Source organism: Lepisosteus oculatus, chromosome 19 (assembly GCF_040954835.1).
Source record: "Lepisosteus oculatus isolate fLepOcu1 chromosome 19, fLepOcu1.hap2, whole genome shotgun sequence".
Classification (NCBI taxonomy): domain Eukaryota; kingdom Metazoa; phylum Chordata; class Actinopteri; order Semionotiformes; family Lepisosteidae; genus Lepisosteus; species Lepisosteus oculatus.
This window is the reverse complement of record NC_090714.1, coordinates 2,982,326-3,010,309: the sequence shown is the minus strand read 5'-3', so window position 1 is coordinate 3,010,309 and position 27,984 is coordinate 2,982,326. Positions and strand designations below refer to the sequence as shown.

General features: G+C 45.1%; 1 protein-coding gene across 2 annotated transcripts; it reads right to left on the bottom strand.

Annotated features, from left to right (window-relative positions):
• gprc5bb (G protein-coupled receptor, class C, group 5, member Bb) lies at positions 1 to 27,908 on the bottom strand. Of its 2 annotated transcripts, XM_015359955.2 has the most exons (5): positions 27,058 to 27,908; positions 12,578 to 12,751; positions 10,668 to 11,694; positions 7,521 to 7,633; positions 1 to 5,337 (listed from the first exon to the last, which is right to left on the bottom strand). In XM_015359955.2, the coding sequence occupies exons 3-5, from the start codon at positions 11,689 to 11,691 to the stop codon at positions 5,293 to 5,295; spliced, it is 1,182 nt and encodes a 393-aa protein (XP_015215441.2). In that variant the 5' UTR covers positions 11,692 to 11,694; positions 12,578 to 12,751; positions 27,058 to 27,908; the 3' UTR covers positions 1 to 5,292. The 2 variants fall into 2 exon arrangements, with proteins under 2 accessions (XP_015215441.2, XP_006637107.2); XM_006637044.3 differs by lacking the exon at positions 12,578 to 12,751 and having other exon boundaries at positions 27,058 to 27,907.
• Positions 27,909 to 27,984: the final 76 nt, after the last annotated feature.

Sequence of the window (27,984 nt, the reverse complement as noted above, 5' to 3'; positions counted from 1 at the left end):
TGAATGCCAGATTTTTGTGCCTACTGTCTTTGCACCGGAGCATAAATAACCTGCAGGACTGAGGCATTGAAAACCTTGTTTTGTAAAAAACAAGTCTTTCTGGAACATAGGGCTGTCAGTTGCTTAGAAGGTCCTGAAGACCTGTATATTGATAATCAGCATTTGTTTTCATCAAATGCTTGTCAAAGAAAATCAGAAGAAGACTGTCAAAAACAGTTTTGTATGTGAACTACATCTGCCATTGACAGGTTGTTCTGCTCATCATTATTGTTAAATCGCAAATCAGTCCATAACTTGTCCAGGATGACCATTTCTTTCTACAAAAAAAACAGCAACATTTGATATAGAACCATTACAATTATATAGTTGAAAGTAATATGTAGTATCAGCAAGATACCAAGGCTGGAGTTTTTTTTTATCAATTTATTTTCCTAGTGTAAAAAAGATTTCTTATTCTACAATTCCCATTTTGCACCGCAGCTACAGATAATGCGGAACACAGAACAAAGTAATTAAGATTTCAGAAGAAGTTACCCTCCATCAGAGGTCAAGGAATGGCACGGTACAATATTTAACCAGAATGATGAGACAGCACGTTACTACCTCACTATGGGCATGTTCATTTCTGGTCTAAGAACCTGCACGCAGTGCCACTCAAGAATCACATCACATTAAAGAAGAACATTTTCCCGTTCCCCTGCTGATTATGACAGTAAAGGTGTTTGTCTCATACAATGCACTTTCAAGCACTCAATTCTAGTCTTTGTGCAAAAGAGAAAAGAAGGCGAATACCCCTGACTTCTGTCTGCTGTCTTTATTCCCATTTCCTTCCCTTGAGCCTCTCTGTGTTTTTACATGATCTCTTGGGTGCAAACAGACACTCTGCTCCACTGAACCCAAAGGCATAGAATACAGGAGATTGTAATGGAGAAACACCTGAGGCCTAGCAATACAGTGAAGGCGCATACACTTGTATTAATATCTGCTTCGTCACTTTATACGCCATTATTTGTCCTCCACTTAAGTGTAACATAAATATTTATTTTTGTTATTTTATTTCAGAAAGCAGTATCGATCTTTTGCAGATCCGGTCATTTGTTACACAAATTCTTTTTTCTTTCTTAAAACATTATTTCGCAAGTCCGGACACCAATGGCGCCAAAATAACTGTTTCCATTTGTCGAGCATCTTTGATTTCATCCGGGATTGTGATGCCATTTTCAGCAAATCAACAGTTTCGGCAGAATCAGCTTAGAGGTGTACCGCACACTTGGATCACAGGACCAGCTGGAATTCAGCCACAGAGAGGAGACTTCAATCTGAATCCAGGCAGGGAGATGAAGGCAGTCAGATGTTATGCACCCTTGTCCCTTGGGGTTACAACTCCTGTCCTGGAAGGTGCCATAGATTCTTTCTGTCTAAAGAGTCACATGGCCATCTGTCTCATATTACAGGACAGTACAACTGGGTTTGAATTGTGAGGTTCAGAAGGCCAAGTATCACCGGGGACAATGGGACAATGAAAATGAATTCTGGGCAAAGAGATTTCTCTGTGCATTAATTCTATGTTCAGCATTCCTCTTTATGTCGATGAACAGCTATTAAAAAGGTCTCTGTTCTGCTTGGCAAAACTTGACCCAGGCCCGCAACCAAACTGTTGCAGCTAGTGTTGGAAGGGCCACGGTATCATTGAAACCATGCTTTCGCCACCTCTGACCCCTCAGAGCATAAGCTAGGAGCAATGAACCAGCCACTTGCCTGGCTCTGCCAGATCACATTGGGTAAAGCTCACCAGGCAACTCTGTCTCCCATGAGCCCCTACTGGTTACAACCCAATCAGTCACCTAAAACCCACAACCTACCGAACAAAGCGAATGTCTATGCAGATGCAACACTGTCCAAATGCATCATCTGCTTTAACCACAGTTAAAGACTGGAACTTCCAGTGAACACAATGGGGCCAAACACACGTCTGCTGTGTCATAAAATGGCTCAGCAGCCCTTTCCGAGCTTTTATATGGGCAGCCCTCCTCTTCATCTGCCTGTTGTTTTACACTTTGACTTGAGGAAGTTCCTGCAGCCTAGCTCAGAGTCAGCTTTCAAAGGTCAGGCTTGGTGTGACATTTCAGTCCTTTCTTTGTCCGTGTGTGTGTCAGTCCTGTGTAGTGGGGGTGACAGCTCTTTCCAGACTGGCATGTATCCACCTAAACTTTGCACAAGGACTATCTGAAACGATACTGCAAGCCGGATTAATTTGTCATCTCCTGGACAGCTGCATGTTAGTATATATAGATCTACTCTAAGGTGCAACACTAATAATCTATATCTGTGGGGCATGTGTGCAAAACCAGCTCATTCTTAAAGATATGCTTTTTTTGCCCTTTACTCTTGAACTAGTGTTAAGATGATTTATTTTGATTAATTCAATTTCAATTAAATTCTATTTATTTTTATATAGAACCTTTCACAAGGTTGCCCCAAGGCACTTAACAAAGCTCTGTGTGACTAACAGTACGAGTCCATTATTCCTTCTTCAATGATAAAGGTTGTGTTTTGGGACTGCACACAATAAAAAAGCGACGATTTTGAAACATGAACGATTTTCGTCATGTTCTGCTGTGGTGTTTTAAGAATCATGGGTGCTCAGTCACAAAACAAACACATCAGCTGAAAAGGCAATCATAATGTTTTATCAGCATTTGTTCAACTACTGGTTAAAGAGCACTACAGAAAAAGATATGGGGTGAAATGTAAAAGAAACTACTGATCTTCTTCACACTCCTAATGTCTCTGTGTACAACATCAGCCACACCAGCACTTCCCTATTATCAACGACCAACCCTTCTCATAAGCTTGGGTCACCCGCCATGATTAGTGACACTGAATAAGCTCTAGCCCCAGCACACATGAATTAGAACAAGGAAATGCAGTTTTGCAAACAAACCTAGGAGTTCTCTCTTTTTCATACAGTATCTGGCACACTGCCTCTCGTCAGTTCTCTGGGTCTCAGTTTGCACCAGAATTTATTTTCTGGGGGAAAACTTTGAATCCACTCCAGACTACCATGCTCTAGGCCAAGCAGTCACTGGTTTCCTGGGTAACCTGAATATGGCTGTTTCACGATACAAAACTCTACACATATTATCTGCCAATGCGAAAACAGGCATTACCTACAGTATCAAGCGATCTCAGTTTTGTTTTTTAAAAAAATCAACGGTACCATTGTTCAAGTTATTTTTTTTTAATATCAGAGGCTCCAGGGAAGGCACTGTATAAATGTGTTTTTGATTGTGTGAGAAGGGCAAATTGCTGCACTCATGGTCAGTCAGGAGCTCTGACTGCACTGACACACCCCACCCTCCCATTCTATCGCTGTGCCCTCACACTCACCCACGCACACTACAAACGCACAGCAGCTGCTTACATCAAAGTCCTCACAGGCATTAAAAAGAAAACAGTAAAAACAGAACAAAAAGAAACATCTATAAAAATTATCAAAACAGAAAGGGAGCTAAATGGCAGCCTGTTTCACTCGGTGACTTGGAGATCCAGTTTACTCCAGTCTTTTCCAAAGGTGTCCTTCTTTGTAGTCCATTCATATCGGTCATGCACACTGCTTTTATTCCAGATCCCAGGCTCTCTCCCAGAAGATTTCAAAGAAATGTGACATCCATTCCAGATAACTCCTGGGATTTTCAGGAATTCTCCTGTGGTGGTGATCGATCCACCACAGATGTGTGCAAAGAACAAAAGTGAACCATTTTCCATTAGTAAAGAAAATATATGTATCTCAAATACAAACAAACCAAACATCAGAACAGCTGAGATTCCAAAAGAGCAGAAACGACAGGTGGAGTACTTTGACGGGGTTCAAAGTTCACTGAGGGATGACAGGGTTCAAAGTTCACTGAGGGAAGAAGTAAAAGGTGCAGAAAGAGCTTAAACACGTGCACTTTGCATGAGCAGCAAGAGAAATCCCAGAGGAAAAACAATTACATGGTTTTGTTTTTACAAGAGAAAGCAGAACCCCACTAAAAACAGCCAGACAGCACCTCTCTGAAGTTTCTTCTCTCGTTTCAAAAATCCTCACAAGAATTCACCTTAACAGCAGGGCCGCAACTGGATCATACAATGAGGCAACAGTTTCCTTCACTTAATTTAGTGGTGCCAACCACTGCATGAAATGGGATGGAACTGCGTCCAGCAGCACTGAGGTGAAGAGGAGGCTGGTGCAGTTTCATAACAAATCTGGGAAAGAGGGTGGACTCTGCTTCTGACCTGAATCCACTGGGGCTGTTTTCTGTGCTGAGCTCTTGCTGCTGGACCAGGCCCATTACATTTCAACCAACCAGCCACCTCAAACAAAGCAAACCCAACCCAATGACCGCTCCGTCAAACTCTGCCGCCTGCTCAGTTTGCACCAGAGCTTACTTTCTGGGGGAGCGCTTTTAATTGCTCGGGAAAATCCACTTCAGACTACCATGTTCTAGTTTTTAGAGCTCAGCGTACTCTCTTTTAGCAAGTACTGTTGTGGCAAAATAAAAATGCTTAAACAGCTTTGCCAGTAACAAAGATTAAAGTACAGTATGGGGTTAGGCTACCAAGGTTCATTGATAGTAACATAACGCTTTTTCTGGGTCCTCAAATGCTCAGTAATATGTAAGTAGTAAGTGTTGTGCTCATTACACCCCTTTAAAGGAAAATTCTACAACCTGGTGTAATGCACCTTGGTAAACGAAGTGTACATGTTTTTATTTCTATATTCTCACGACCCTACTTTCGTTGAATTATACAGGAAGTAGGTGTTAGCCAGGGGTAACCCCATTACTGAGTCACAGCTCACGATGCGATTGAATTCTGTGTCCCATTTCGTGTCCTGTGTTCTGGTATCACAGATGGTAGAAGTCAGCTTTTTGGGTCATCTGCTAGTTTCTCTTTTAGAAATTAAACAGGACTCGGCTTTGTATGGTTCGAATTGGAAACTGGTGCAAATTCAGCACTGCGCTAGAGCAGTTCCGGAGTACCCTCCCTTCCAGGCTCCACACGCCCGTCCTCTGCAGTGTTAATGTGTTAGAAGTCGGTTACGAAGCCAAGCAGCAGCACTCTGCCTCCCTGCTCCCTCTCTGTACAGTTCGGCCCGCAGGGTCGGTGCAGAGGATCCTGTTGGCTCTCCCCGTTCCCCCCCCCCACATCGCCACCAAAAGAAAACCCTGCAAGTAGCTCCAGTGCACCGGGGAACTCGCTGGCACCCCCTGGTCCCCCGCAGACTGGTCACCCCCACTCCTCCTGGCTTCACCACAGGTGCCGTCCTGTGTAGTTGGGGGGCGCAGAAGGGATCTGTGAGAGAGATGGACAGGAAGTCAGTCGCCAGCCACAGTCTCTCAGCCCCCGGAACGTCACAGGTTCTTCTTCCCTGCCCACCTCACTTTATTTAGACACTCCTGCTGCATGTGGTTAGATACGTGCTGGCTGGGCTGGTCAGCTCATACTAGTATACAGCTGGACAGCATGGGATGGCTATCCACATGTGACGAGGGCAGATTTCATGGGATTTGATCCCGGTTGATCGGATCTCCCGGCACACCCAGCTCAGCTCCCTGGACAGCGGCTAACTCCCCCAGGTCACAGGACCAGGTCCTCCTCTGCAGCAGTGGTTTATGCTGTCTAGATGTCAAGGCAGGAGTCCTGATACACACACACATGACCAGGATGTGAGTTTTGAGCTCCGCTCCAAATGTTGTATCACTGTCTGAGTTATACGTACCCTGTTTTTGAATCGCTAATCATTATTGATCTCAGTTCACAGCACCAGTGCAAGAGGCAAGAAGACTTTTCAGATGAGTCCAACCCCCCAATATTGGTGGCGTCCGAACAGTGCTGTGCTACTAGTCATATGTAGTCCGGCTCACAGCCAGGTAGTAACTTCATCTGGATTTTAATATAGTGCACTGCAGGTGGGAAGTTTTTTATGCATGACTAATTTGGGAGCTCCTGAAACCATTTTTCTTTGCCAATCATCGTTTTGCTGGGTCAAGGTAACTCTTGGGTGCGAAATAGCTGTATTGACCTCCTGTTGGCGGACAAGAGTGCAGTGATCTAGGAATACTGTTTCTGAAGGGAGGGGGAGGTGGTGGCTGTACTGTACAACAGCAGCTGCAGGAGAGCATCTGAGCAGGGCTGGAGAGGGAAGGCATTTGTATCCCGGTCTGACAGAGCCTGACAGCTGATCCTGGGACTGCTGGAACAGACTCAGCCCAGGCTGGGCTACCAGGGAGCTGTGAGGTGCCTGTGTGTGCGTGCAGTCAGAAGAGTCAGCAGACAGGCACTGACAAACTGCAAAGTGCTTTTTCATTCTCCAGCTGCTACCTCCTCCTGCCCAGACTCTTCGACATCACCTTGTGGAACTCCAAGCCCAGTTGGTATGTGCACCCTGGGGAGCCAACAGACTCTGGCGGCGCACTGAGCAGAGGAGTCAGATCTTGTGTATGTAAAACGAATCTTGAGCACGTTAGGGGCCTGACTCTGAGCGACACATTTTTATATTGTCCAACAATGATTTTTAAGCATAAAACAAGAAAACAACCCACTTTGACTTGCCTGAAAGGTGTGCTGGCTGGTACATTTTATAAGGAACTCATTTTGGTTCTTGAAAGAAATAAAATTATAAAATTATAGTTGAATGACATCTGTATCATTTTAACATTTTAGAATGTTAAAAATTTAAAAATTGGTCTAAGCAATGTCTAAGTATTTTACTTAAATCCACAGCTGGTCTATAGAGTTTTGCTGCAGTATTTTTTTCTGGGCAAGAACACACTGCAAATTAGCTTTTTTTTCTGGACAAGCCTGTGTAGTTTAACATTTCATAATATCCCTGATTCTAGTTCCAGTTGGCTTTAAGTCATCTGTGCACCTACAGTCCAATTTACCCTTGCAGAATGTTGGCTGGGACAGTTGTATACACTGTGTAACATAAACAACGTGGACTTGAAAAGTTCTTTGCCAAATATAGGAAACACCAGGGACCACTGCTGTCAGAGATGCTTATAGTCATGCAGATCCCTTGAACATAAAATAGCTGGTGCAGTGAAAATCTCTCTGAGAAGGATAGCTCTTCTTTTCCACTGTTTGATTCTGACTGCCTTTAAAAAGACGCTTATACGTCTGTAAGCAAAAACCAAAACAGATCAAATACAGACTTTTAGGCACGACTATATCTGAGATCATTGCATTAATGCATTGCATTAGAACAGAGAGTGTTGCCTTGTGGCCACCCTTTTCTTACAGTGATTCGGATGCCAGGTAAACTGCTGTAATAATGAGGTGATTGGATAAGCAGCTTCCAAAGCAAAGCTGTATCTCTGTATCTCTGTATTTCGTTCAGAGCTTATAGTTCATTAGCCATGTTGGCCCTGGTTACAGAACAGTAGCTTGGCTCATAAATCCCCGCAGATCTGTGTCCACCACCACCCGTCTCTGTCCTTCACAGCGAACACCCCCGGCGTGCTGGCCTTACTCACCGTGCCGCCGTTGAGCACCACTGCCATCTCAGTTGGCTGGTACACATTGCTGCGGAAGGGGACGCTGGGGCGAGAGCCCAGGTTGCCATTGCGGTACCCCCCCGCCCGCAGAGCTGTGGGCACAGAGGAGGGCAGACATCAGCACCGACACAGCCCCTCTCCCGGACTCGACTCAGGCTGAGCAGCACGGGCCCCTGCTGCTCCATCACCTCTGGGAGTCCGGCTGTGCGACGCAAGTCACCACAGCTTAAATTTCAACAGATTAACTGAGCATCAGAAGAAGCTGTTCCTTAGAAACTCATGAATTCTCAAAGTAAATATCAGGAAAATGACTGTGTCACAGGTCTCTGACAATTAAGTGAACCAACTTCCATCCATCCATCCATTTCCTAACCACTTTGTCCAGTACAGGGTCGTGGGGGAGCTGGAGCCTATCCCAGCATGCAATGGGCACATGGCAGGATACACCCTTCAGGTGAACAGACTTGACATTGGTAAGCTGATGTGTCGTCAACAGGGGGCCTACTGTGAAAGACACAGGTTAGTAGCACATGTGGCCACCGGAAGTAAATAGTCTCATTGATTTTGCAGGAGCAGCAAGGATTTTTAAGAAAAAATTAGAATACCCCTATTTTCACTTCCTGGTTTGGAATTGACAACTGTTAATCAGCTCATCTTACTGCACCATCCCTTGCCCCAGTGCTGGGAGGTCTCAGGCTACATACATCAGTCCTTCAACATTTGCACGGTCAATATCAGCTGTCTTTTCAGCCTGCAAGGCTCCAGGGAAAACAGCTGCCCAAATGCACCAAAGGAAAGAGAGACGAATCATTTACTGATAACAGTGGAAACTCACAGGCGCAGGGGAACCCACAGATGTTTTGTTGCTTGGACAGCAAAAATTCCCCCTGGACATTTCTGGACCCACCCCACACCAAGAGCACGAGGAGCACCCAGGGAAACTCAATCAGACAGAGATTCAGGTCTTCACTAGCTCAGCTGCTACAGAACCTCCACAATCTTTAAAAAAAACACCACAGACTACACTCTTAATGGGCAAAACAGGACAAATGCAATAACAACTGTGCTAGAGAGTCACTGAAGCTAGAGTTCTAGTTTTGAAATTTATGAAGAGGTAAGGAGTTTTTCCTAAAAGTCTACGCACCTCTGAAAAAAGGCGCCTTCTTTTTTTTATTGTTCACAGCACACGCCTTAGCTCATGATTTCACAACAGGATACAACAACAGCTAACAGGGCCTATAGTCTATTGGTGCCTAGCAACTGACTGGCATTAAGTCACTCGATCCAAGTCGTGGCTACTTATATAGTAGCATAAGCAATCAGTTCCGAGCTTTGAAGGACAATTTTACTGCCCAAGTTCCTCTAACAGGTGAGAAAGTACAGACACTCCCTGAGTTACACAACAGATACATTCCGCACACCCTCCTGTAAACTGAAATTCATGCAAGCTGGAAGGCACTCGTATATTTTGCACTTCACACTGTCGGTTGTCTTTACACAAGCTTGCACCCTTCTGTTTTCTTCAACTAATTCAGAGTCTATCCCAGCAAGCAACAGGCACCCTGGACAGGATAACCAGCCCCTCGCAGACACCCACACTCACACCAGGGTCCGTTTCCCCAGAAGCCAATTCATCTGCAGGTATGTCTTTGCACTGTGGGAGGAAACAGAAGCACTTGGAGGAAATCCGGGCAGAACATACAAACTCCACGCAGACAGCACTCCAGGAATGGAACTCAGGGCTCCAGCGCTGGAAGACAACAATGCTGCACACACCCTCCACACAATGACACTATTACAGTATTTTTATTACAGAATACTGTACAGCCCTTAAATAATACAACTGTCCTTTTGCAGAGCAATTGTATTGTGCTTTTTTTCAAGCCACCAGCACCTTTCTCAGCCCAAGAAAGCTTTTTAGCCACTACTAAAAAGGCGACACTGCAGACAAACAGTGAGAATCATCCCAGATAATGTTAATCGAAGAGAAATATATTCAGAGGCAATGTGGAACAAGACTGGGGCTGCACAGCGCGTGTGTGGGTTTCTGACAGCCTCAGGGCTGGGTGGACTCATGGACTGGTGTCCCATCCAGGGCGTATCCTGCCTTCCTCCCATTGTTTGCTGGGATAGACTCCAGCTCCCCAGTGACCCTGTATTGGATGAGACATTTAGAAAATGGAAGGATGGATGGATTAATGTGTGGAACGAATCTGGGTCTCAGGCTTTAGCTGAAGTCTGTTTATATAATCTGTGCCAATTTTTCAACTGCCTTCAAGTAGGCGACCCAGTTGCAAGTTGGATGCGAAATGTGTGGCAGAGGCAGCGAAGCGATGTGTGACAAACTTGGAACGCCTTCAAAGACAGGAACATGTTCTCCGTGTTCCGGGTGGAACTGCAGATTAATGCAGACATTTTTAGACCGACAAATATCTGAAAAAGACAATTCAAAGAGTCAGCAGCTGTCCTGAGCCGTGGTAGGGTTCTGATCCATTTAACACCTGCCAGACTTTCGGGCTTTTCTTTGCGGAATTAAAGGAAGAAGAAAATAGCTGCTTTTTTGCTTTTATAGAAAAAATCTTTCAGTGAAAGGAGAAGGCTTATAGGCTGTTCGCTGTTGCACGTGACAGAAGGGAGCGGAGCGTTTCAGTGAGTCACCATTCAAGACTACCTCCGCTGAGAGCTAATTGACGAGTAAACCTCTTGACAGCAGACCTAGGCACGAGCAATGCTGCGGCGCGCCCGGGGCATCAAATGAATTTTACCCATCCATCCATTTTCTAACCTCTTCCTCCAATTCAAAGGTCACGGGGGAGCCTGAGCCTATCCCAGCAAGCAACACACAGGCACAAGACGGGACACACCCTGGACAGCACAGGGCTGAGACAGACACACACACACACTCACACCAGGGCCAATTTTCCCAGAAGCCAATCCACCTGCCAGCCTTTGCCTTTGGGCTGCGGGAGAAAACCGGAGCACCAGGAGGGCCACCCTGAGAGAACCACAACACCCCAAGTTCTCACCCCTGCAGCACCCCGCCGACCCCTCAGATTGGAGCCAGTGTTTGACAGGGCTGTGCGGCTCCCCTCCGAACCTACCCGGGCAGCGTGCGCCGGCCCGTACCTGCATTGTGCTCGTCGAAGGAGAAGGCCTGGTTCTCCATGTAGGGCCGGTGAGGCAGGGCCACGTCCTCGTCGAAGCTGGTCTCGCGCAGGCGGGGGGGCGGCTGCGAGGTGTCGAAGTAGTCCGGGGCGCTGGGCGGGGGCGGGGGCCGGACGCAGCAGTGCACCTCGGGAATGGCGTGCAGCAGCAGCAGGGCCCAGCCGTGGGAGACCAGCGCGATGGCCAGGGTGGGCTCGTCCCACAGCGGCGGGTGGCCCAGGGCCCGGTTGCCGTACAGGTAGAAGCCGGACCAGGCCGCCCACAGCAGCAGGGAGAGCAGGCAGGCGAGGACGAGGAAGACCCCGTTGCGCTTCCACTTGCAGAACTTCCCGCACAGGCAGAGCACGGCCAGGACCAGGGAGGCCAGCAGGAGGACCAGGGCGTAGGTCGAAGCCAGGGTGAAGTCCAGAGGCAGGTACCCGCAGGCCGGCTGCCCCTCCCGCACCACGGTGAGCACCAGCCACTCGGTGGCGATGATGGCCTGCACCAGGGTCAGGCTGATGGCCAGCCAGCAGAGCTGCCAGGCTCCCGGGCTCTTTCCCTGACGCGCCAGCCTCCGCAGCCGCCAGCCCTGGGCCAGCAGGCAGGAGAAGCAGAGGGAGAAGAGCACCCCCCAGAGGGCGCGGCGGGCGACGCACACCCTCTCGTCGGGCCGGATGATGTAGGCGAAGCTGAGGCCGAACAGGCCCAGCACGCCCAGCAGCAGCAGCAGCAGCAGCCCCACGGGGCTGCGCTTCTCCGGCTCCGTGATGAAGGGCAGGCGTCCCAGCAGCACCAGGGCCAGCAGCAGGGCGGTGAGGACGCCGGCCCCGGCCACCGCCTCCAGGACGATGCCCCACACGGCCTCCAGGTCGCACAGCGGGGTGTAGGACGCCGGCAGGCCCAGGCCACAGCCGCGGGGGGCGCTGGAATTCTGGGAGGAGCCCCCCCCTAGCAGGGAGAGCAGGAGCAGGAAGAGGGCCAGCCACTGAGAACAGCGCGCCATGACCTAGGATCGAGAAGCACCCCAGTCACACTGTGGTCTGAACAGCGCTCTAACAGAGAAGCCAACACGTCCTGCTGCCGCCCACAACGGGAAATGAGCCCCTTTGAGACCGGCCTTCGAGGACAACAGGTAAAAGCGTGTTGTTTCTGTCTGTTACAGTGATTGCTGGGTGCTGCTTGTTTGTATGGAGGTCTAGAGTCAAGGTCAATACCTCGCTCCTTAATGCGATGGTCAAGCTACCCATTAGCAAGGAGTCAGTGGTGATTTAAGGCCCTTCATAGGCTCTGCGCAGGCCGAAATACTGTAGCCTCCCTCTTCCTAAAGAACCGAAGAAACGTGGTTTCGAGTAAGTAGTTTTAATCAATATCATGTTATCAGGCACTTCTCCATCCATAACACAGACATGGTCTGATGCTTTCATTGATAAACAGTATAGAAGGCATTACCTAAAACCCTGTGCTTATAGTAGAAGGCTCTTTGTTTCCGAAAGAGAATGAAATGACTGGAACAAGTTTGCAGGAGGTTATTTTCCCATCTGTGTTGTGTGTATATGTATGTATACAGTATGCCCTTGCTTTGGAGGACTGATAAAGGACAAGAGGTGTCCGGTATTGCCAGCTGTCCTTCAAGTTACCAAGGAGAAACTGTATTTCAAGCTCCAAAAACTTGAAACATCACTCGAGATATCACACCAGCATATGAGAAATAATTATGTCAGAAGTGAAGTACTGGATTAATATCATCACGCACAGGTTTGCTTGTAAGCTTGTAACACATCTCTTCAGAATTTTATCAGAATCCACTATAGATTCATGGCTGTTTTTTCCTGCCAGCTGTGGACTTGCGTTTTTCCAGCCGGGGTGCCCCTTGCCTCTTATTTTCTGACCTGTAGCTGAGGCCGTTCAGTGGAAGCTGCCAGGATCTCCTGTCTGACCCAGCCTGCCGCCACAGACCCCCTCCCGTATGTGCCTGTGTGCGGCTGACCCGCACGGTGTGTGCCTTCAGCGAGCCGGGTGTTGCTGACAGCAGTAGACGATGGGCTCTCTCTCGCTGCCCTTGCCTGTCAAGAGTTAGACATCAGGAGTGGCGGGGGGGTAACCCCTATTTGAGCTCCGGGAGACTCTTGTGAGCAACCCATGCAACATCACTGGCGCTGCCCACATGAATGTAAATGCATCCAAATCAGCTGGCTGACAAGCAGAAAGGTACCCCTCACCACAAGGGATTCTGGATGTCTGTCCACTTTGCATGCCCACCTATAATTTGCATGCTAAATCTTTCAATTTACATTGATTTTACTGTCATCTAGGAGATACGAATATAGGTATAGTGTGCTATAATATTCTTCCAACTACCAATAATACAGAACTGTTAAAATGTACTGGCACACATGCATTGCCATTTTAAAAATGGCTCTGCCAATTGAAAAGACTGCTTAATTAATGAAGGGGAGGAGTGCATTTTATCTCATACCCTTTTTCCTATTAACTCCAAAGTCAGACATGTAGCACAATAGGTTTCAGCACAATGGAAAAAAGAGAGGTTGAATCCAAGCGGAATATGCTCAGACAGGCCTTGCCACGATTTCCAGGGTGATAACATGACAGTGAGTTACATTATTTAGCTTTGGAAAGACAGATGGTGCACAAATATTATTCCGCTGGCTCTGTGTTTCTCTTTGCATCTCTTCCTTCCTCGTCACCCCACTCTCTCTTCCCCCTTTTCCAAGAGAAAACCGTGCCTGGAAGCAAAGTGCGTAGGAGAACATTTTCTGGCAGACTGAAGGGAACAAGGTCATCAAGATCAGAACTTCCTACCGCACATGCGCGGTGATTCGGGAAAGATGAACACCCCTGAACTCTTACTGTTTTGGAAAATATCACATGCTGGAGAAAACAAGCTCATAGTTGAATGTGAAAGAATGGAAAAAACTCATTATCAAGCATAGGCGTAAACTTTCTAAGGTTCTCTAGTCTGGTCACAACCTTGACAGACAAACGTCCTCTTGACACGTTAAAGCAAGGGTCTACAAACTTCTGAATGGTCCAGCATGTCACCCACACCTGAAGGACTGATAAAAGTGGTTATATTAGTCCAATTTAGCTGAGACAACCTGATTTAGGCTGTTATATGAGTTGGGAGGAAAATCTGTCCACTTACTCGTCCTCAGGGACCAGGAAAGCAAACACCTACAGCAGGATAAACATTTTCTGAGTTTGATATATAGTTACATTCTGTTCCTTAAACATAGAAATAAAACCCCAAATAGATCGGTCCTTCTTTTACCTCGTTTTTGAACACATTTTGTAGTTTCGCTGCATATTACCTGAGGTACTGTACATTTGGAATGTATTTAATTTTGCACTGCAACGTGAAAGAAAAAAAAAAAGGTTATCAGTGACCTGAATTTCAGCTAGCTCAACTTTGCCCCCTTTTAAGAGCGTACGAAAGAGAGGGGGCCACTTGGTTCGCTGGGCTCATTTGTTGGTTACTGTGGTTACTGAAATGATTCAAGGAACCTCATGCTGCTGTTTCATGAAAAGAGGCAAAGTATCAGCTTCAGAGCGGCTGGTTAGCTTGTTCTCGACTCCCACAAGCTCTTGTGAAAAGAAGTGCCCCTGTTCTCTGTTCTCAGTTTTAAATGCACACCCACATAGTATCCACTAGCGTTCTCCGGTTTATGTTTCACACTTGATTCAGAGAAGGCCCACATTGATTTAGCTAAATTACATCCACTCATCCTTCTCTGGTCAAGATGAAAAAGCCCCGAAATATATCCGATCACACTGCTCTAGACTGATTCCAAAGCAGTTGTGTCTGTTTTGCAAGGTGGTGACTACGAGTGTGAACAATATCCTACAACACGTGTTATTAGTGCATTGCATACCTTTAATAGCATTTGATTTAAGTTATGCACTTAAACTAACATTATATCTTACTATTTCATCCAGAAGACATAAAGTAAACACATCTTTTTTACAACTAATCTCTTCAAGTCCAGTGTTTCTGGTTCTATATTTATTTTTACAGCAGGTATTTACCTAAATCTTTAGTTAGCTTCTTCAGTGTTCGCTACTCCCCCAATCTTGTGTAAATCTGCTAATTATGCTATAGTGTAGATAGAGGGCAGGGTGATTCATGTCCTCCAATTTGAGCTTTCACTCCTTATCAGTCCTCTCTCCTTTCTAACCATTAACCAGTTCCCAAACCAAACACACACATTACCTCGAATGCTACTGCCAGCAATTTAGGAAGTAACCTTAAAGAATAACTTTATCTGAAGCCCTCTGAAAATCTAAATATATCAAATGCTCTGTTCTAGTTACTATTTAGTCAAAGAACTCTTACGAGGTAGTTAAGCAAGATCTACTGTACCTTTTTAATCCATCTCTACCTCCCTTTAAAAGCATTTCGACATACAGAAGAGTTTCTAGCTCTAATTATTCTTTCCCTAACCTTAAGAGAAGATTTGCTTTATTGTTACTTTCAGTTTTCTTACCTGTCTGTCTATGGGCTGTAGATTAGCAATTTTAGAGTTAATTTGCATTAACCCTGTCCTAGCTGGGCAAATTTTTGTTAATGGCCTATGAAAAACGTCTCTTGTTTCGTTAGGTACAATTGGTATGATACCATCTGGCCTCGGAGATCTCTCGATCTCAATCACTTCTACTAAGTGTAGCGTTCCTGCCTCTTCCATGTTAATATGATGTACATGGACTTTCCTTCTTCTGCTCGAGGCAGAAGGAATGTGATGTTCAAAAGACAAGTAACGGAGCATTCCTGTCATGCCTGAAGTGCTGGTGGGGGCTACTGTGAGGGGATGAATCGATAGTGCCTCTCTCATCAGATGTACTGTAGTACTCCTCCAAGTGAACCAAACACAGCCTTTTCATACTACTCCAGCACCTTTAAAATGTGGATCTCTTCCACTGGTCCCAACACCCCCGAACCCCCCCACCTGTGCCAGCTGACCCCCACCCACAATGCCTTTCTGCAAGGCTCCTGCCTGCCAGTGGCTTTCTGTTCCTGTACTGTTGCTATAGAAACCCTTTCTTGAGCGGGTGCTTCCCTGTCCAGCGTCTTGTGTAATGTTACATTGCTGTGCCAGTAGAGAAGAGGGAGCACGAAATCAGAAATCATGGTTTAATCAGCCATCCTTTCCTATGTGGAAGTGAATATCTGTCAGCAGGAGAACCGCTGAAAGACAAAGGAAGTCTGACAGACAGGAGATTGGAAACAGTGAAGATGAACTTTGGCTGCTGTCTGATAGCAGTTTCCCCTCTGCAGCTGAGGAGGAGAGGAAACTCCTGCTTTTGTCCTGCTCCAGCAGCTGGAGGATATGAGGCTCATGTCTTGATGTCGGACAGGAAACGGTTCAACAAAACGTGAACGAAATGTATCAGTCAGCTGACACGGCCACCCGCCGTTTCCACTACAGCCCTGCCCAAATATTTTTCCTACCCTGCTCGGATCGCCTCAGTGTATGATCACCGGAGTCCAGAGAGACTGTATCATGGGTTCCAGGTGATGGCTCAGCTAGTAGATTGAACTGATTTAATTATATAATCTGTGACCTTCATTAGTGCTCCTGTGTTTGAGTTTAATTCGGGTATTTACTTGTTAGGACTGACGTTTTCCATGATTTATGGGAAGCTGCTTCTGAACAAACTATTTTCTCAAAATCATTTGGTGCGAAGACAGTGGAAGAAGTGCGCTGTCCATCCCAACTGAGGATCAGGAGGAAGTAATGATTAAAAAGACACCTTCTCAGCTGTATTCCTACATTTTCCTAGATGCATCTCTCTTGTAAAAACAAACCGTAGCCTTGAAGACTCAACAGCAGGAGGATCCAGTGGAGTGGAAGCAGAGGGATCTGTCCAGAGTTCTGACAGCAGCAGCACAGTGTTGCTTCAGGGGACGATTCCTATGCTGTCACGTTGGATAAGCTGCATTTGCTGAGTGGAATGGACTCCCATGCTCTGTAGCGAAGTTGAGCAAGACGCTAGGAGGCCCTATAAGTGGGGACAAGCTCTTCCCAGAGTTAAAAAGTCCTTCTCTACCCTTCTACTCTGCTCCTCCTTTCCCACACTCGCCATCCTCACCAGCCCATGTTATACTAATTGAAGGTTGGATTTCTTTGATCTCTGCTCACATGTACAGGATCAATTAGGAGTAGTGATGTATGTACAGGTGTGCTTTTCTGTTTTATATTATGAAAACACACACCATACTTGACATCTGATTGTTCCATTTCACAGTACCTGCCTATTCTTTTTTCTATCTCTTTCTATTTCTTTTCCACTGAAAAAACTCAAAAATGTTTCTTAACAGTGGTCAAGTGGTCAGGTATCTTGTAGTGATATTCAATGGCCACTCTTCAAAACTTTAAATAGCTGACAGCTAGCACATGATACGTAACATAAAATATAATTGAAAAACAAAAATACACAGCACAAATCTGATGAAGCTTGAGTTTATATGTTGCCCTGGCAAGGAAATACTATATCACAGAACAGGAAAACCGAGAAAGTGGACTTTAGGATATGAATGCTACTAGGCAGACAGATTCTCATAAAGTCAATAGGTGCTGGTACAGCTACTGAACCAAGAGTTCACTAAATTATTAATATGGGCCTGGCAGGCAAATTGCAAACACTGCGAATGCCTTTTTATTGTATGTTGCATTGTTGTCCTACTAGTGTTAACAAGAATCGTTATAAGAAGTGAATCATTGCGCCCCCTCCCATTGAATCAATACCTGGCCCATGAAAAGCAATATAGGAAAGCCTGGCCAACCTGGAATGAGAAATCTTGACATACTGATTAGTCAGCCTTATCAAACTACCAAGCATAAAACAGAGCACATTGATATCTGGTGAATTTGTTATATACAGTACTGTTCATACTGCACTGCCTAACGCAGGAAGACATAGACTGGGTAATTAGCTCATTTTTAATAGTTTTAGTGTGGCAGGGTGCTGCTTTTGGGGGTTTATCGTGCAGTACATGATTAGTTATCAAATAATATTGATGAAAGGAACTAAACATTCAGAATGTTTGGGGATGTTTGATCGAAGTCTACAAAACCCCATGGGTAGATCCAATGAAAATTTACCATCAGTTCAGCTTTCGAACTTTCCAGTTAGGAGATCAGAATATAGACAGCATAAACGCAGACACAGATGACAAGAGACCTACCAAACAAACAAGTGGAATTCTAAGGACATAATAAGCTACAATTATTTATGATAAATGAAAGTTAAATTATACCACTTGGATATATCTTCACTGGTTTGTGGGCAATCTTAGATGTTTGTGAAGGGCAAAAGGTCCTTTCACCTTTCAAATAATGAATGTTCAGTAGTATAATTCAACATGTCATTATGTGCTGTGCCATGTCTGCAAAATACTGTGTTTTGGGTTGCCGTTTTTGAGAAATGCTCCTAAATAATTATTACTTTGTCAAGAGCTACAATCAATGTCTTCACTGCTGAAGGACGATAGTAGAACCAGGAGTTTCACCCCTGGTCATGTATGCGCAATCCCATCAAGCACCATGATGGAAAATCCACACTGACAATGCAAGCCAGGGCCCAAGAGAGCCCCAAGCCATATCCTCACATCCTTTGGGAGCAAAGTGCTTGCTTGCCTCTCAGTAGCAAAGCATTTCAAGCGGTTCACACAGATGTGCATAGAGAAACTGAGATCTGGACTGAGAGCCACAGCAAAATGGTTGTTTAAAGCAACATGAGATCTGAAAGCCCTTGTGGAAGCTGAGATGTAGGTTTGAGAACTAATAAATCAAACCTTTTGCCTTCTGGGGGATCACTTGACCTTGAAGAGATCAGCGGTCCAGACTAGACTCATGCATTGCCAGTTGGCCCTCTGGGTCCCTACACTTTCTCAGTCCCAGGTCTGTCTCCCTGCTAGTTCTCTGCCTCTTGTCTGATTTCTAGCTCATTACAAATGCAAATTCGTGAGTCTTCAATGACTCTTATTTGGGTGGTTGCTCTCTGTGTTTTGACTGCGATTTACCATTCAAAGTGACTGCAGCATGCAAATGCAGATTAAGACTGATCGAATACTTAGGGCCCAGTCAGGGGTGCCTTCAGCACAGTATGTCAAGAATCCATTCATTGTGCGTGATCACTGGGGTGCAGTGCCCTCTACACTAGGGGTTCCCATACCAGGTCCTGGTTTTCATTGCAGCTGAGCTTTTTACTTAAATAAATCTTTAACTGAACCAACAAGTTACTTGGTTAGAACCTTTAAAAGTTTCTTTTCTGCTCAGAGGTTAGAAATTTCAAGTTACTTAAGAACCACAGCAGTTAAAAGTCGCCCTCCTACACATTTAGAAACTGAAAACAATTACAGAGGTCAAATTCATCATATTACTGGGTTTGTTTAGGATGCAGTTATATAACAGCTCAGGTGGAACAGAAACCAGCAGGTGTGGGTCTTCAGGTGCAGAATTGGGAACCCCTGTTCTACACTGCTAGTTTCCTTCCCCCACACAACTTCCTCTCCACCTCTTTGTGAGCTACTTGTGCTGGAAAAGATGAACGGAACTGATCAATTTTAGCAGCAAGAGTCAGATCACACAGTAACTCCCCCTGCTGCTTTAGCTTGGCTGCTTCCTGAAAAAATAAAAAGCTGTGCAGCCAACATGACTCAATAACATGTTCCATACAACGCCCACTCTTGTCTTTCTCTTTTTCTCTCTGCCTTAATATCTGGTTCTGGCTAAATATGTTTCTTTCGGGATTAAGTTTGCCAATCACAAAACACACTCAGATGCCTCCTCTGTTTTTTAAAGAGACCCTTTCTGAAATATCGTACAGACCGCCCCCCTCTTCCTCCTCCACGCACACATACGGACTGTCCCTTGACTGCCACTCACAGGCTCTTACATAAGAGCAGAGGAACCAGTGCCTGCCAGTTTGCTGACATTGCTGCTGCCTCTCTGCTACAGCGGCATCCTTCCCTGAAACCAACATGCGATCACTCCTGCTGCCTGTCTTTAACTCTTCAGCTGCCAATATGACATTTGCAGATGGGAAAGAGCTGGAAAGCCTTTCGATGCGTCATCTACAATGATTCACTATTTGACCAATGGATATTCAGACAAAACCACATGAACGCCCAACCTTAAAAGACTCAAAGATTTTAACTGATTCATATTCACAAAGTGTGCCCATAGTTCTGCTGATATTACTGCAATGCATAGTTTTCCCTTCAGGCTACCCCAATGACAAGACTCACTAGATGCAATCGGGCAATGCTCATTGCACATTACTTTGGTCTTTTCTTCTTATAATCCACACTAGTCCAAAGACACAAATTCATAAACATTTAAATGGAGTATGTGTGTTCTCCCCTTGTTTGTTAGAATTTCCTACCATTTTCCAAAGACATGCTGATAGGTATGTTTGTGTGTGTCCTGTGAGGGACTGGTGTCCCATCCAGGGTGTGCCCTGCCTTGTGCCCATTGGTTGCTGGGATAGGCTCTGGCTTCCCTGTGACCCTAAGCTGGATGAAGCAGGGACAGATGGAACATCACATCCTAGCCTTTTTCTTGGACAGCGGGTGATGCAGTTCAACCTTTTGTTAGGAAAAAAACTGTTACATTTCAACTCCATAAGCAAGAACAAAAAGCAAAGCTGCAAAAAAAGATGCACAGTAACCTTGTTTAAAGCCTGCTGTCCAGGGGGGGATATTCTGGATAGCTAAAAAGATTTGAGCAGGGAGCTGTGCCACCAGAGCCTATCCCAGCAAGCAACAGACTCAAGGCAGGACACACCCTGGGCAGGATGCCAGTCCATCGCAGGACACACACAGACAGAAACACACACATGCTCACACCAGGGCCAGTTTCCCAGATGTCAATTAATTTACCACTATATTTTTGGAGTGTAGGAGGAAACTCACGCGAACACTGAGAGATCACACAAACTCCACACAGATAGTGCCACAGGTCCAGAATTGCAGGGTTCACCTGCTTGATACAATTTGTGGAAAAGCACAGAAATTTTAACAAGTCCAATTACAAAAGGTCTGATTCACCCTAGCATTAACTGAGAGCATTTAAAACTGATAATTAGGACTGTTTAATGCGAGCTATCCATATCACTTATGCTAATTAGTTTCCAGTTACTAAGCACGTCGTAATTTAATTATTACATAAATGAACTGAAGTTCCCTTGGGGGCATTTTACATCTGTACAGTTTGAAGCCCTGTGTGTGTGTGTGGGTGGTGTGTTTCTGTGTGTGTATTAATGTTAGATTAAACCTCCTTTGTGTATTTAAACATTTATTTAAAAATGTTCAGTTCTGATCTATTCCTAATTCTGAATAAAATTTCAAATCCTTCCTAAATGGCCCTGCATTGGCACATTCTTTGCTGGAACAGTTATCGCATGACTGGTAATGTAAAAACAAGGACTGAGCTCACTCTGGGCATGAGCTTTGTGCTGAATGAAGTTGGAGGAAATCACTTTAATCTGGCCAGGGTGTGCTGTTCGCACTTTGCTGACAAAGCTGGTAAAATGTCAAAATACACTGCTAAGCATTCCAGAAATGAACCGGCTACAGTTTTACAGGAAAAGAAAAAACGCTTTGTCACGATATTGACAATAATTGTCACGTTTGGAGATTTCAAAATGCAAATGAGGTCACTTGAAAGAGGGCAGTTCTGAAACTCAGAGATTACCAAGTACAAACCTCACTCAACTTTTAAAGAGTGGAAAGTGAAATGACCAATATGCCCCAAACAGAAAAACTGAAATCAATTACCTTGTGATTAAGAACTCAGCTGGGAGCAAAATCTGGAGGATTTCCTGCTTTATATCCAGAATCTTGGAAGATTCCAGGGCCCAGACTGGGAATCAGTGACCTAACTGTAAAATTAATCCATTTTATTACCACGTCATCAAATTAAGCTGCTACAGTAAGTTGTATAGTCAAGTTGGATCCTATCCCAGCAAGCAACGGGTGCAAGGCAGGGCACACCCTGGATGGGACGCCAGTCCATCATAGAGCACACATGCCAGGGCCAATTTCTCCCACAGGGAAATGATCCTACCAGCACGTATTTACACTGTGAAAGGAGACGGGTGCACACCGAGGAAACCCTCACAAACATAGAGAGATTGTGCAAATGCCACACAGACAGCAGCCCAGGTCCAGAACTGAACCCAGGGCCCTAGCACTGCGAGGCAGCGATATCACCCACTGCTCTTCCCTGCTGCCCCTAGCTGTTTAATAATCATCTGCACCCTTAAACTAGTGTGGATTATAAAAAGAAAAGGGCAATGTCATGTGCCACGAGCATTGCCTAGTTGCATATTGTGAGTCTTTTCATTGTAATAGCCTGAAGTGAAAACTATACATTACAGTAGTAACTGCAGATGCCCTGCACTAAACCTACAGCAGAGATGAAATGTACATTATGTTTAGAAAAACAATGGTCTCTCTCTGAAGGCAATGTAACAACTTAAGCTAGATATTCTTTTGTTCAGACCATGAAGGCTGATTCTGTCCTGTGGCAGACATCAAATTTGTTTTGCACAGCAGAACTGCTCTAAAGCTCAGCAAACTGTTGAACTGAAAAAAGAGGAAATCTGGTGTTCTGTGGCATTTAACAAAAACATGGAAGAAAAAAAGAGGGCCGAAGACTGATGTGGGGGGAAGGAGGGACAGATTATTTAAAAAATAAAAGACAACTTGAAAGGTCCGGAAAATTCAAATGAATGTCCTGAGGTTTTCTGGCGCCGGTCGCGGAAATTCACATTCATTTGTCGTGAAGCAAACTGTTGCCTAAGCCACCCAGAAAACAGAAAAACACAGGCCAGTTACAGCTATGCTACATAACTGCTGAATTCTGACAAACATAACAGGGTGCAGGTATTTCATGTGCAGTTCATAAAGGACAGGTTTGGAGATTCAGCTGCTCAGAGCAGGCCATTGGAACGCAGCATACAAAAAATCTCTTGACAGCGGAAGTGGACGGAGATCTCCACTTTAATGTTCAGTTGCCTGACAAACGTCAACTGAAATTTTACTTTGAGTCAGGGGTTAAAGGTCTCTGAACTCAGAGGCTGGCTGGATCGCTCTCAAGATTTATGACCCCTACATATCGCTCAACTATTATGTGAATTACTGTAGCTGTTCTCGTTTTTTATGACGGGTTTTAATATTATTTTTAGAGAGCCCCTCCAAAGAAATTATAGTCTGCGCACCCAGACACAATAGAATACATGCCCCATGACTACTCTCCTTAAACAAAGAGAGATTATTCAAATGGGGGTAGAGATAATTGCTAGTCTCTAAATAAAGAATACTGATTAAATATGATTTAACCCTTCCATTCGTTTTTCCTTTACACCGTTATCCCCATCGACATGGATAAAATCCCTCCAGACTAGATAAATCGTTTTTGAGGGTCCAAGGTGGTGGTATATCAGACACTTAGCACACTTGCTACACGTTTTCATACACAACAATAAAGGGTCCATTCAAATACTGGCGGTCCATTCAAGTGTTTTATATATACAGTATATATCAAGATTTGTATATACATAAATAGGCTTAGACATTCTGGACAGCAGAGATGCAATTCAGATGAAACTGAAGTGTTAAGTATGACATGCAAGCAGTAAGAATACACATTTTAAGTATCAGAGCATAATCATCAAACTGGAAGACTACACCTAAAGATATTTAGTGGTTTAAAGCACCACAATTTAAATAAAGCAAATGTTCGTTGTTCATATATAATTATTCATATAGCTCGTAATAAAGTTTCATACAATTAATCTATATGATGTGCAGTATAAAGGAACTCATTTTAGGATCCTGGGTAGCTGCAGTTCCCTCTTTCACAGGAACTCAGTCCTGTCCAGGACTTGGAAATATTACATGTAATCAAGACCGTCAATAATAAAAAACATTCAATTCGGCAATTAAGTAATCCTGTAGAATTGACTCTAGAAGACTAATTGGATCTGACAAGAAGTGGAGACGAACACGTTTTTATACGGGGAGGTGAATTGAGCGGTAGCCAATTGACGCACTGAAACTTTGTCGACTACTTCAGGACTGACAATTAAACAGGACTCTGAGGGCAGACATGCAAATCTAGTGAAATTGCGTTTGGAAGCTAACATGCACTGTTGACACAAACGGTCGCGGGACAGCCAAACAACCAGAGCGCCCGAATGACTCTGTGTCTTTTATCATCTGTATTATTATTACTTAATGTCAAAGGTCCGTCCTGGAATAGAAAGTGAATCTAGTTCTTCATTTCGCTTGAGGGTTTTAGTTAACGACTCTCGACAACTGGTAGTTTTCCCAGCTTTTAAATCACAGGTGCTCTTCACGGTGAATTAGCGGGGTCAGTTTCTGGCGTCCTGACAATTTCCCATTTGCCTTTACCAATCATGGCCTCCTAATAATCCCTGTTTGTGAACTGGCTTCATCACTCTGCTCTCCTCCTCACTGAGAGTGTCGCTGCTTGCGGTTATTCCGAAGGCCCTTCCTCTACTTTTCCAAGCTGCTTGTTTTTAAGCAGCTTGTTAGGATGAACTCCGTTACGGCTCTGCCAGTGAGATATGTATATCCTTCTTATAAAAAAGCAGTTTTAGACGAGTTTACTCTGAAGGATTTGTTAAAATAGTCTGATAAGCATAGGAGGGTAGTTGTAGATAATAACGCAGTAGCTTGACAGGAGTTCAAGATCTTAATCGTTCTTAGAGATCTATTCATAGAAGTGGAAATGTGTTGTTGCTCATCGATTTTCATTTATTTCAGTCCATGTATTTTGTAATGCGCATTTTGTAAATGTGAGTTTTGTTGCATAGTATTTTATTCTAAAGGCGTCATAGAAAACAAAGCTGTTATTTCACTATAAAGACGAAAAATACGACGCGACAATTTAAATGCTATACATAAAGGAACGGGAAAAAAATAAATTTACATTAAAGTGTAAAATAGTTTGATGATGTCCATTTAGGGAAAACATATCCATGTGTAATGTTGATAGACACTCTGCGTTTCAAAGGTTTCAAAATCCCCACACACAGTGTTAACACACAACACCTAATGTGGGGGTCCCACCTCGAGTCTAGAGTCTTCTTCAGAAGTGAGCACTCTGAAGTGGCTCAGTGGAATATTATAGCATAATCTTTGAGCATTCAAAAAAAACTTGGGAAGATCTTTGAGTACTTGTGAAGAGCTACGTATTGGTAAACGTAGAGTACAAAATGTCTGAAGTGCAATACCCTTTCAAGAATTATTAACGCACACATAGAGTCAGTGAGGTATGTTTAATACCTTTCTGTACCGTTGTGACTGAGTGCTTTTATTTAGAAACTCCGATTCACACAAAACGAAGGAGTGCGTCTAACAGATTAACCTAAAACTCTTAATCTCCACAAGCGACAGTCAGCTTCAAGTAGCCGATTGAAAGCGTTGTGCCGATCTGACATACGTACGACAGATTAATTAGGCTCTAAACTGTGACTGCGCACCTGTCTCCCCTCTTTGCCTGGCACCTTTAATTCAACCACGATGCCCTTGCTCGACTTTGCTAGTGCTTTATTTGGAGGGCTGACAACTGGCGTGGAGAAATGAAAAACCGTCTTGTTCTTTTCAGATGTGTTTAGGAAGAGATGTCTGTACTTCATAATGGAAGAGCCCAGACTCCCATCGTAGGCAAAGAGGGAAAGAAAAGCCATCCGAGAAGCCGCAGCTCAGCTATAACCTGGGCAGCACTTGTGCCTGAACTGCCAACTGCGCACCATGCGAGTCTATCCACTGCCATAGGCCACCATAATACGGATTTTGTGCAAGGAGTGGCCCTTACGAGTTACACCTTCACATTATGTGAAATGGTGTAACCTGCGAGTTGGCAATGGGTGCAGGAGTCCCTTAAAGACTGTCCTTCAGATCTTTATGGGGAGTCTACATGCAATCAGTTATGAAGAGTTTGTCCTAATGATACAGTTTTCTTCGCGTTCCAAGAGAACAAAAATGTTCCCGAAAACACCTTTGGGGAACGAAAGCTAACAGGAAAAGTGGCTACGGAACACGGGGGAAATTGGTAAAGAGTACGGCGCTTTCGTCCACACTGACTCCTTTTGAACGATAAAAGCAGGGAGGGGGTTTAAACTCAAGCGAAATGTTGAAAGCCCGCACTAACGGTGAAAACAACTTCAATTGACAGCAATCACGTGTATAGAGCCCAGCTGCTGGGGAGAGACAGCAGGGGAATTCACATAGCTGAACATTCACAGTGCGTGCCCGATCTCACACAGCTCTCTCGCAACAATGTGCGTCCGTCGCTCAGCATGTACAGTACGGACGCTCTGGCGTAAAGCATAGGGCATTGACTTTTTTTTAGAGAGGGTTGTAATGATGTGCGGTGGATTTAGACCTCGCACATCAATCAAACGTTTTATTGGGGGGTGCTAAGACTGTCAAGCCATTTTAGAACACGTGTGGTCTATTTATACCATGGGGTGATAAAAAAGACATTTGCTAAATACACAACCTCGAAGCTTTGTCCACACACTACGGTACGTATGAGGTTGCCTTGAGACTGATCAAAAAGATCAGGGAGAAACTATTCCATTATCTGTCAGGTGAATTCGAAAATGAGTTGCGGTGTCCTATTGACTCTCTTCGGGGGGAAAAATCGATTTCCTTCTTTGACAGATGAACTGTTTTACACTCTTACCTACCACAACCTCGCTTTGTTAAACGAACTCAGGAATACAGCCTTTTATACCTTGGCACGAATATGTCAGTTGCGCATGTTCTTATCCTAAGAAAAGATTCGAAGAAATTAAAATATGCATCGTGTATTTTGATGCTGTCACAGGGACACCAGACAATTGCAGAGCCGGGATCAGAGACCTCCTTGCTCTGAGGAAAGTCAGGCGAGTAACCTTTCCAGCCGGAGTTGAAGATCAGGGTGAGGACCGAGTGGACAAACACGACTCCTTAATTTATACCGGCACTTCTCCGCGAGTCTGTGAAAAGGGAATTAACAAGACGGTCCCTTTAGCAGGCTCAGAGGTCAGTTTAAAATTCACCGGGAGCTTCTGTATCCTTCTGTAGAGAAGCTGGTTAACAAGCGCTGAAGAAAACCACATAGAGAATGAGCGAGAATCCACAGTCTACTGGCACAACAAATACACGCCGTCCAATTTACATTCCGTGAGGTAGAAAGGGTAGTTCATATTAAAAGCCCTTAATATTTTCAAAGCTATACATGCAACTTTACAAAAATTAAACATCCGTCGTATTTTTACTTGATTATTTCCATAGGAGGGAAAACTCAATTCAACACACGGCTTCGACACCTACCTTCTAATCAAATCTCCGACTCCAGAATACTGAATCACGTGTGTGTGTGTGTGTATTGGAGGTAAATAGAGTCACATTTCGGTTTAAACCCCCTGCTGACAGTATGAGATCACCGGGACTCCTCGCATCGATCTCGGCTGTAATGAGCACGCCGCTAACCGGGCTGTTTTTCGGGATCTCTCCGGATCTGGGTCGGTCACGCTCCTGGGCTGGATCGGTCCTGCTATAGGTAGTGCGCTTGAGCCAGTCGCTGCTCCGGGGTTTTACTGAGAATGGATTTCAGACTATTGTTCCCCCCGCCGTTTGCCTTTCAATTCTGTTGACCGAAGTGGTGCAATTAACCCCTCCCGAGGAATACGGATTTGAAGAATAAAAATGTCTCGCCAGCGTCAAATCTCGCTGTTCACAAAGTTAGACGACATCAAGTCTATCCCCGGTGTCTGTTTCGGTCCAGATCCAATCGTTCGCGTGTGTCGCCGCAAAGCCCTCCGCACAAGCCGCATTCTTCACCGCGGAAGGAGATGAGATGTCAGCTTTGGGGCATCCACTGTTCCCCTCGATCGTGCTCCCCCCCGGTATCCCAGAAATAGCTCCCGGTGGGTGGCTGCCGGGATCAGTCCCCTGTCTTTCACTGCCTTTGTCCCCCCGGAGACACGGCGTTGAGCGGCTCTATTGTCTGGTCAGTGGCGCTTTGTATTAAACCTGTCTGCATTGGGGGGCTTTTAAGTCCGCTGTGTGATTCTGCTGCAGCAGCGATGAGACGAACGCTCTCCTTCTGCACCGCCGAGGCTCCCCGGGGTAGGATGTTGTGATTCCCAGTGTGGTGTTGCCGACTGTCTGAGCGCACGTTTCCCCAGCTGTCCAACTCCATCACTTCACAACAAGGCGTCAGCGACACAGGTCCCGCCCCGGACAGTGCTCGGCTGA

Excerpts from the sequence above, each read along its gene's own strand:
- gprc5bb (XM_015359955.2), bottom strand. The coding sequence starts at position 11,691 with ATGGCGCGCTGTTCTCAGTGGCTGGCCCTCTTCCTGCTCCTGCTCTCC. Across the intron at positions 7,634-10,667 it reads CTTCGACGAGCACAATGCAG|CTCTGCGGGCGGGGGGGTAC; the intron begins GTACGGGCCGGC and ends CTGTGCCCACAG. Across the intron at positions 5,338-7,520 it reads TGGTGCTCAACGGCGGCACG|ATCCCTTCTGCGCCCCCCAA; the intron begins GTGAGTAAGGCC and ends TCTCTCTCACAG.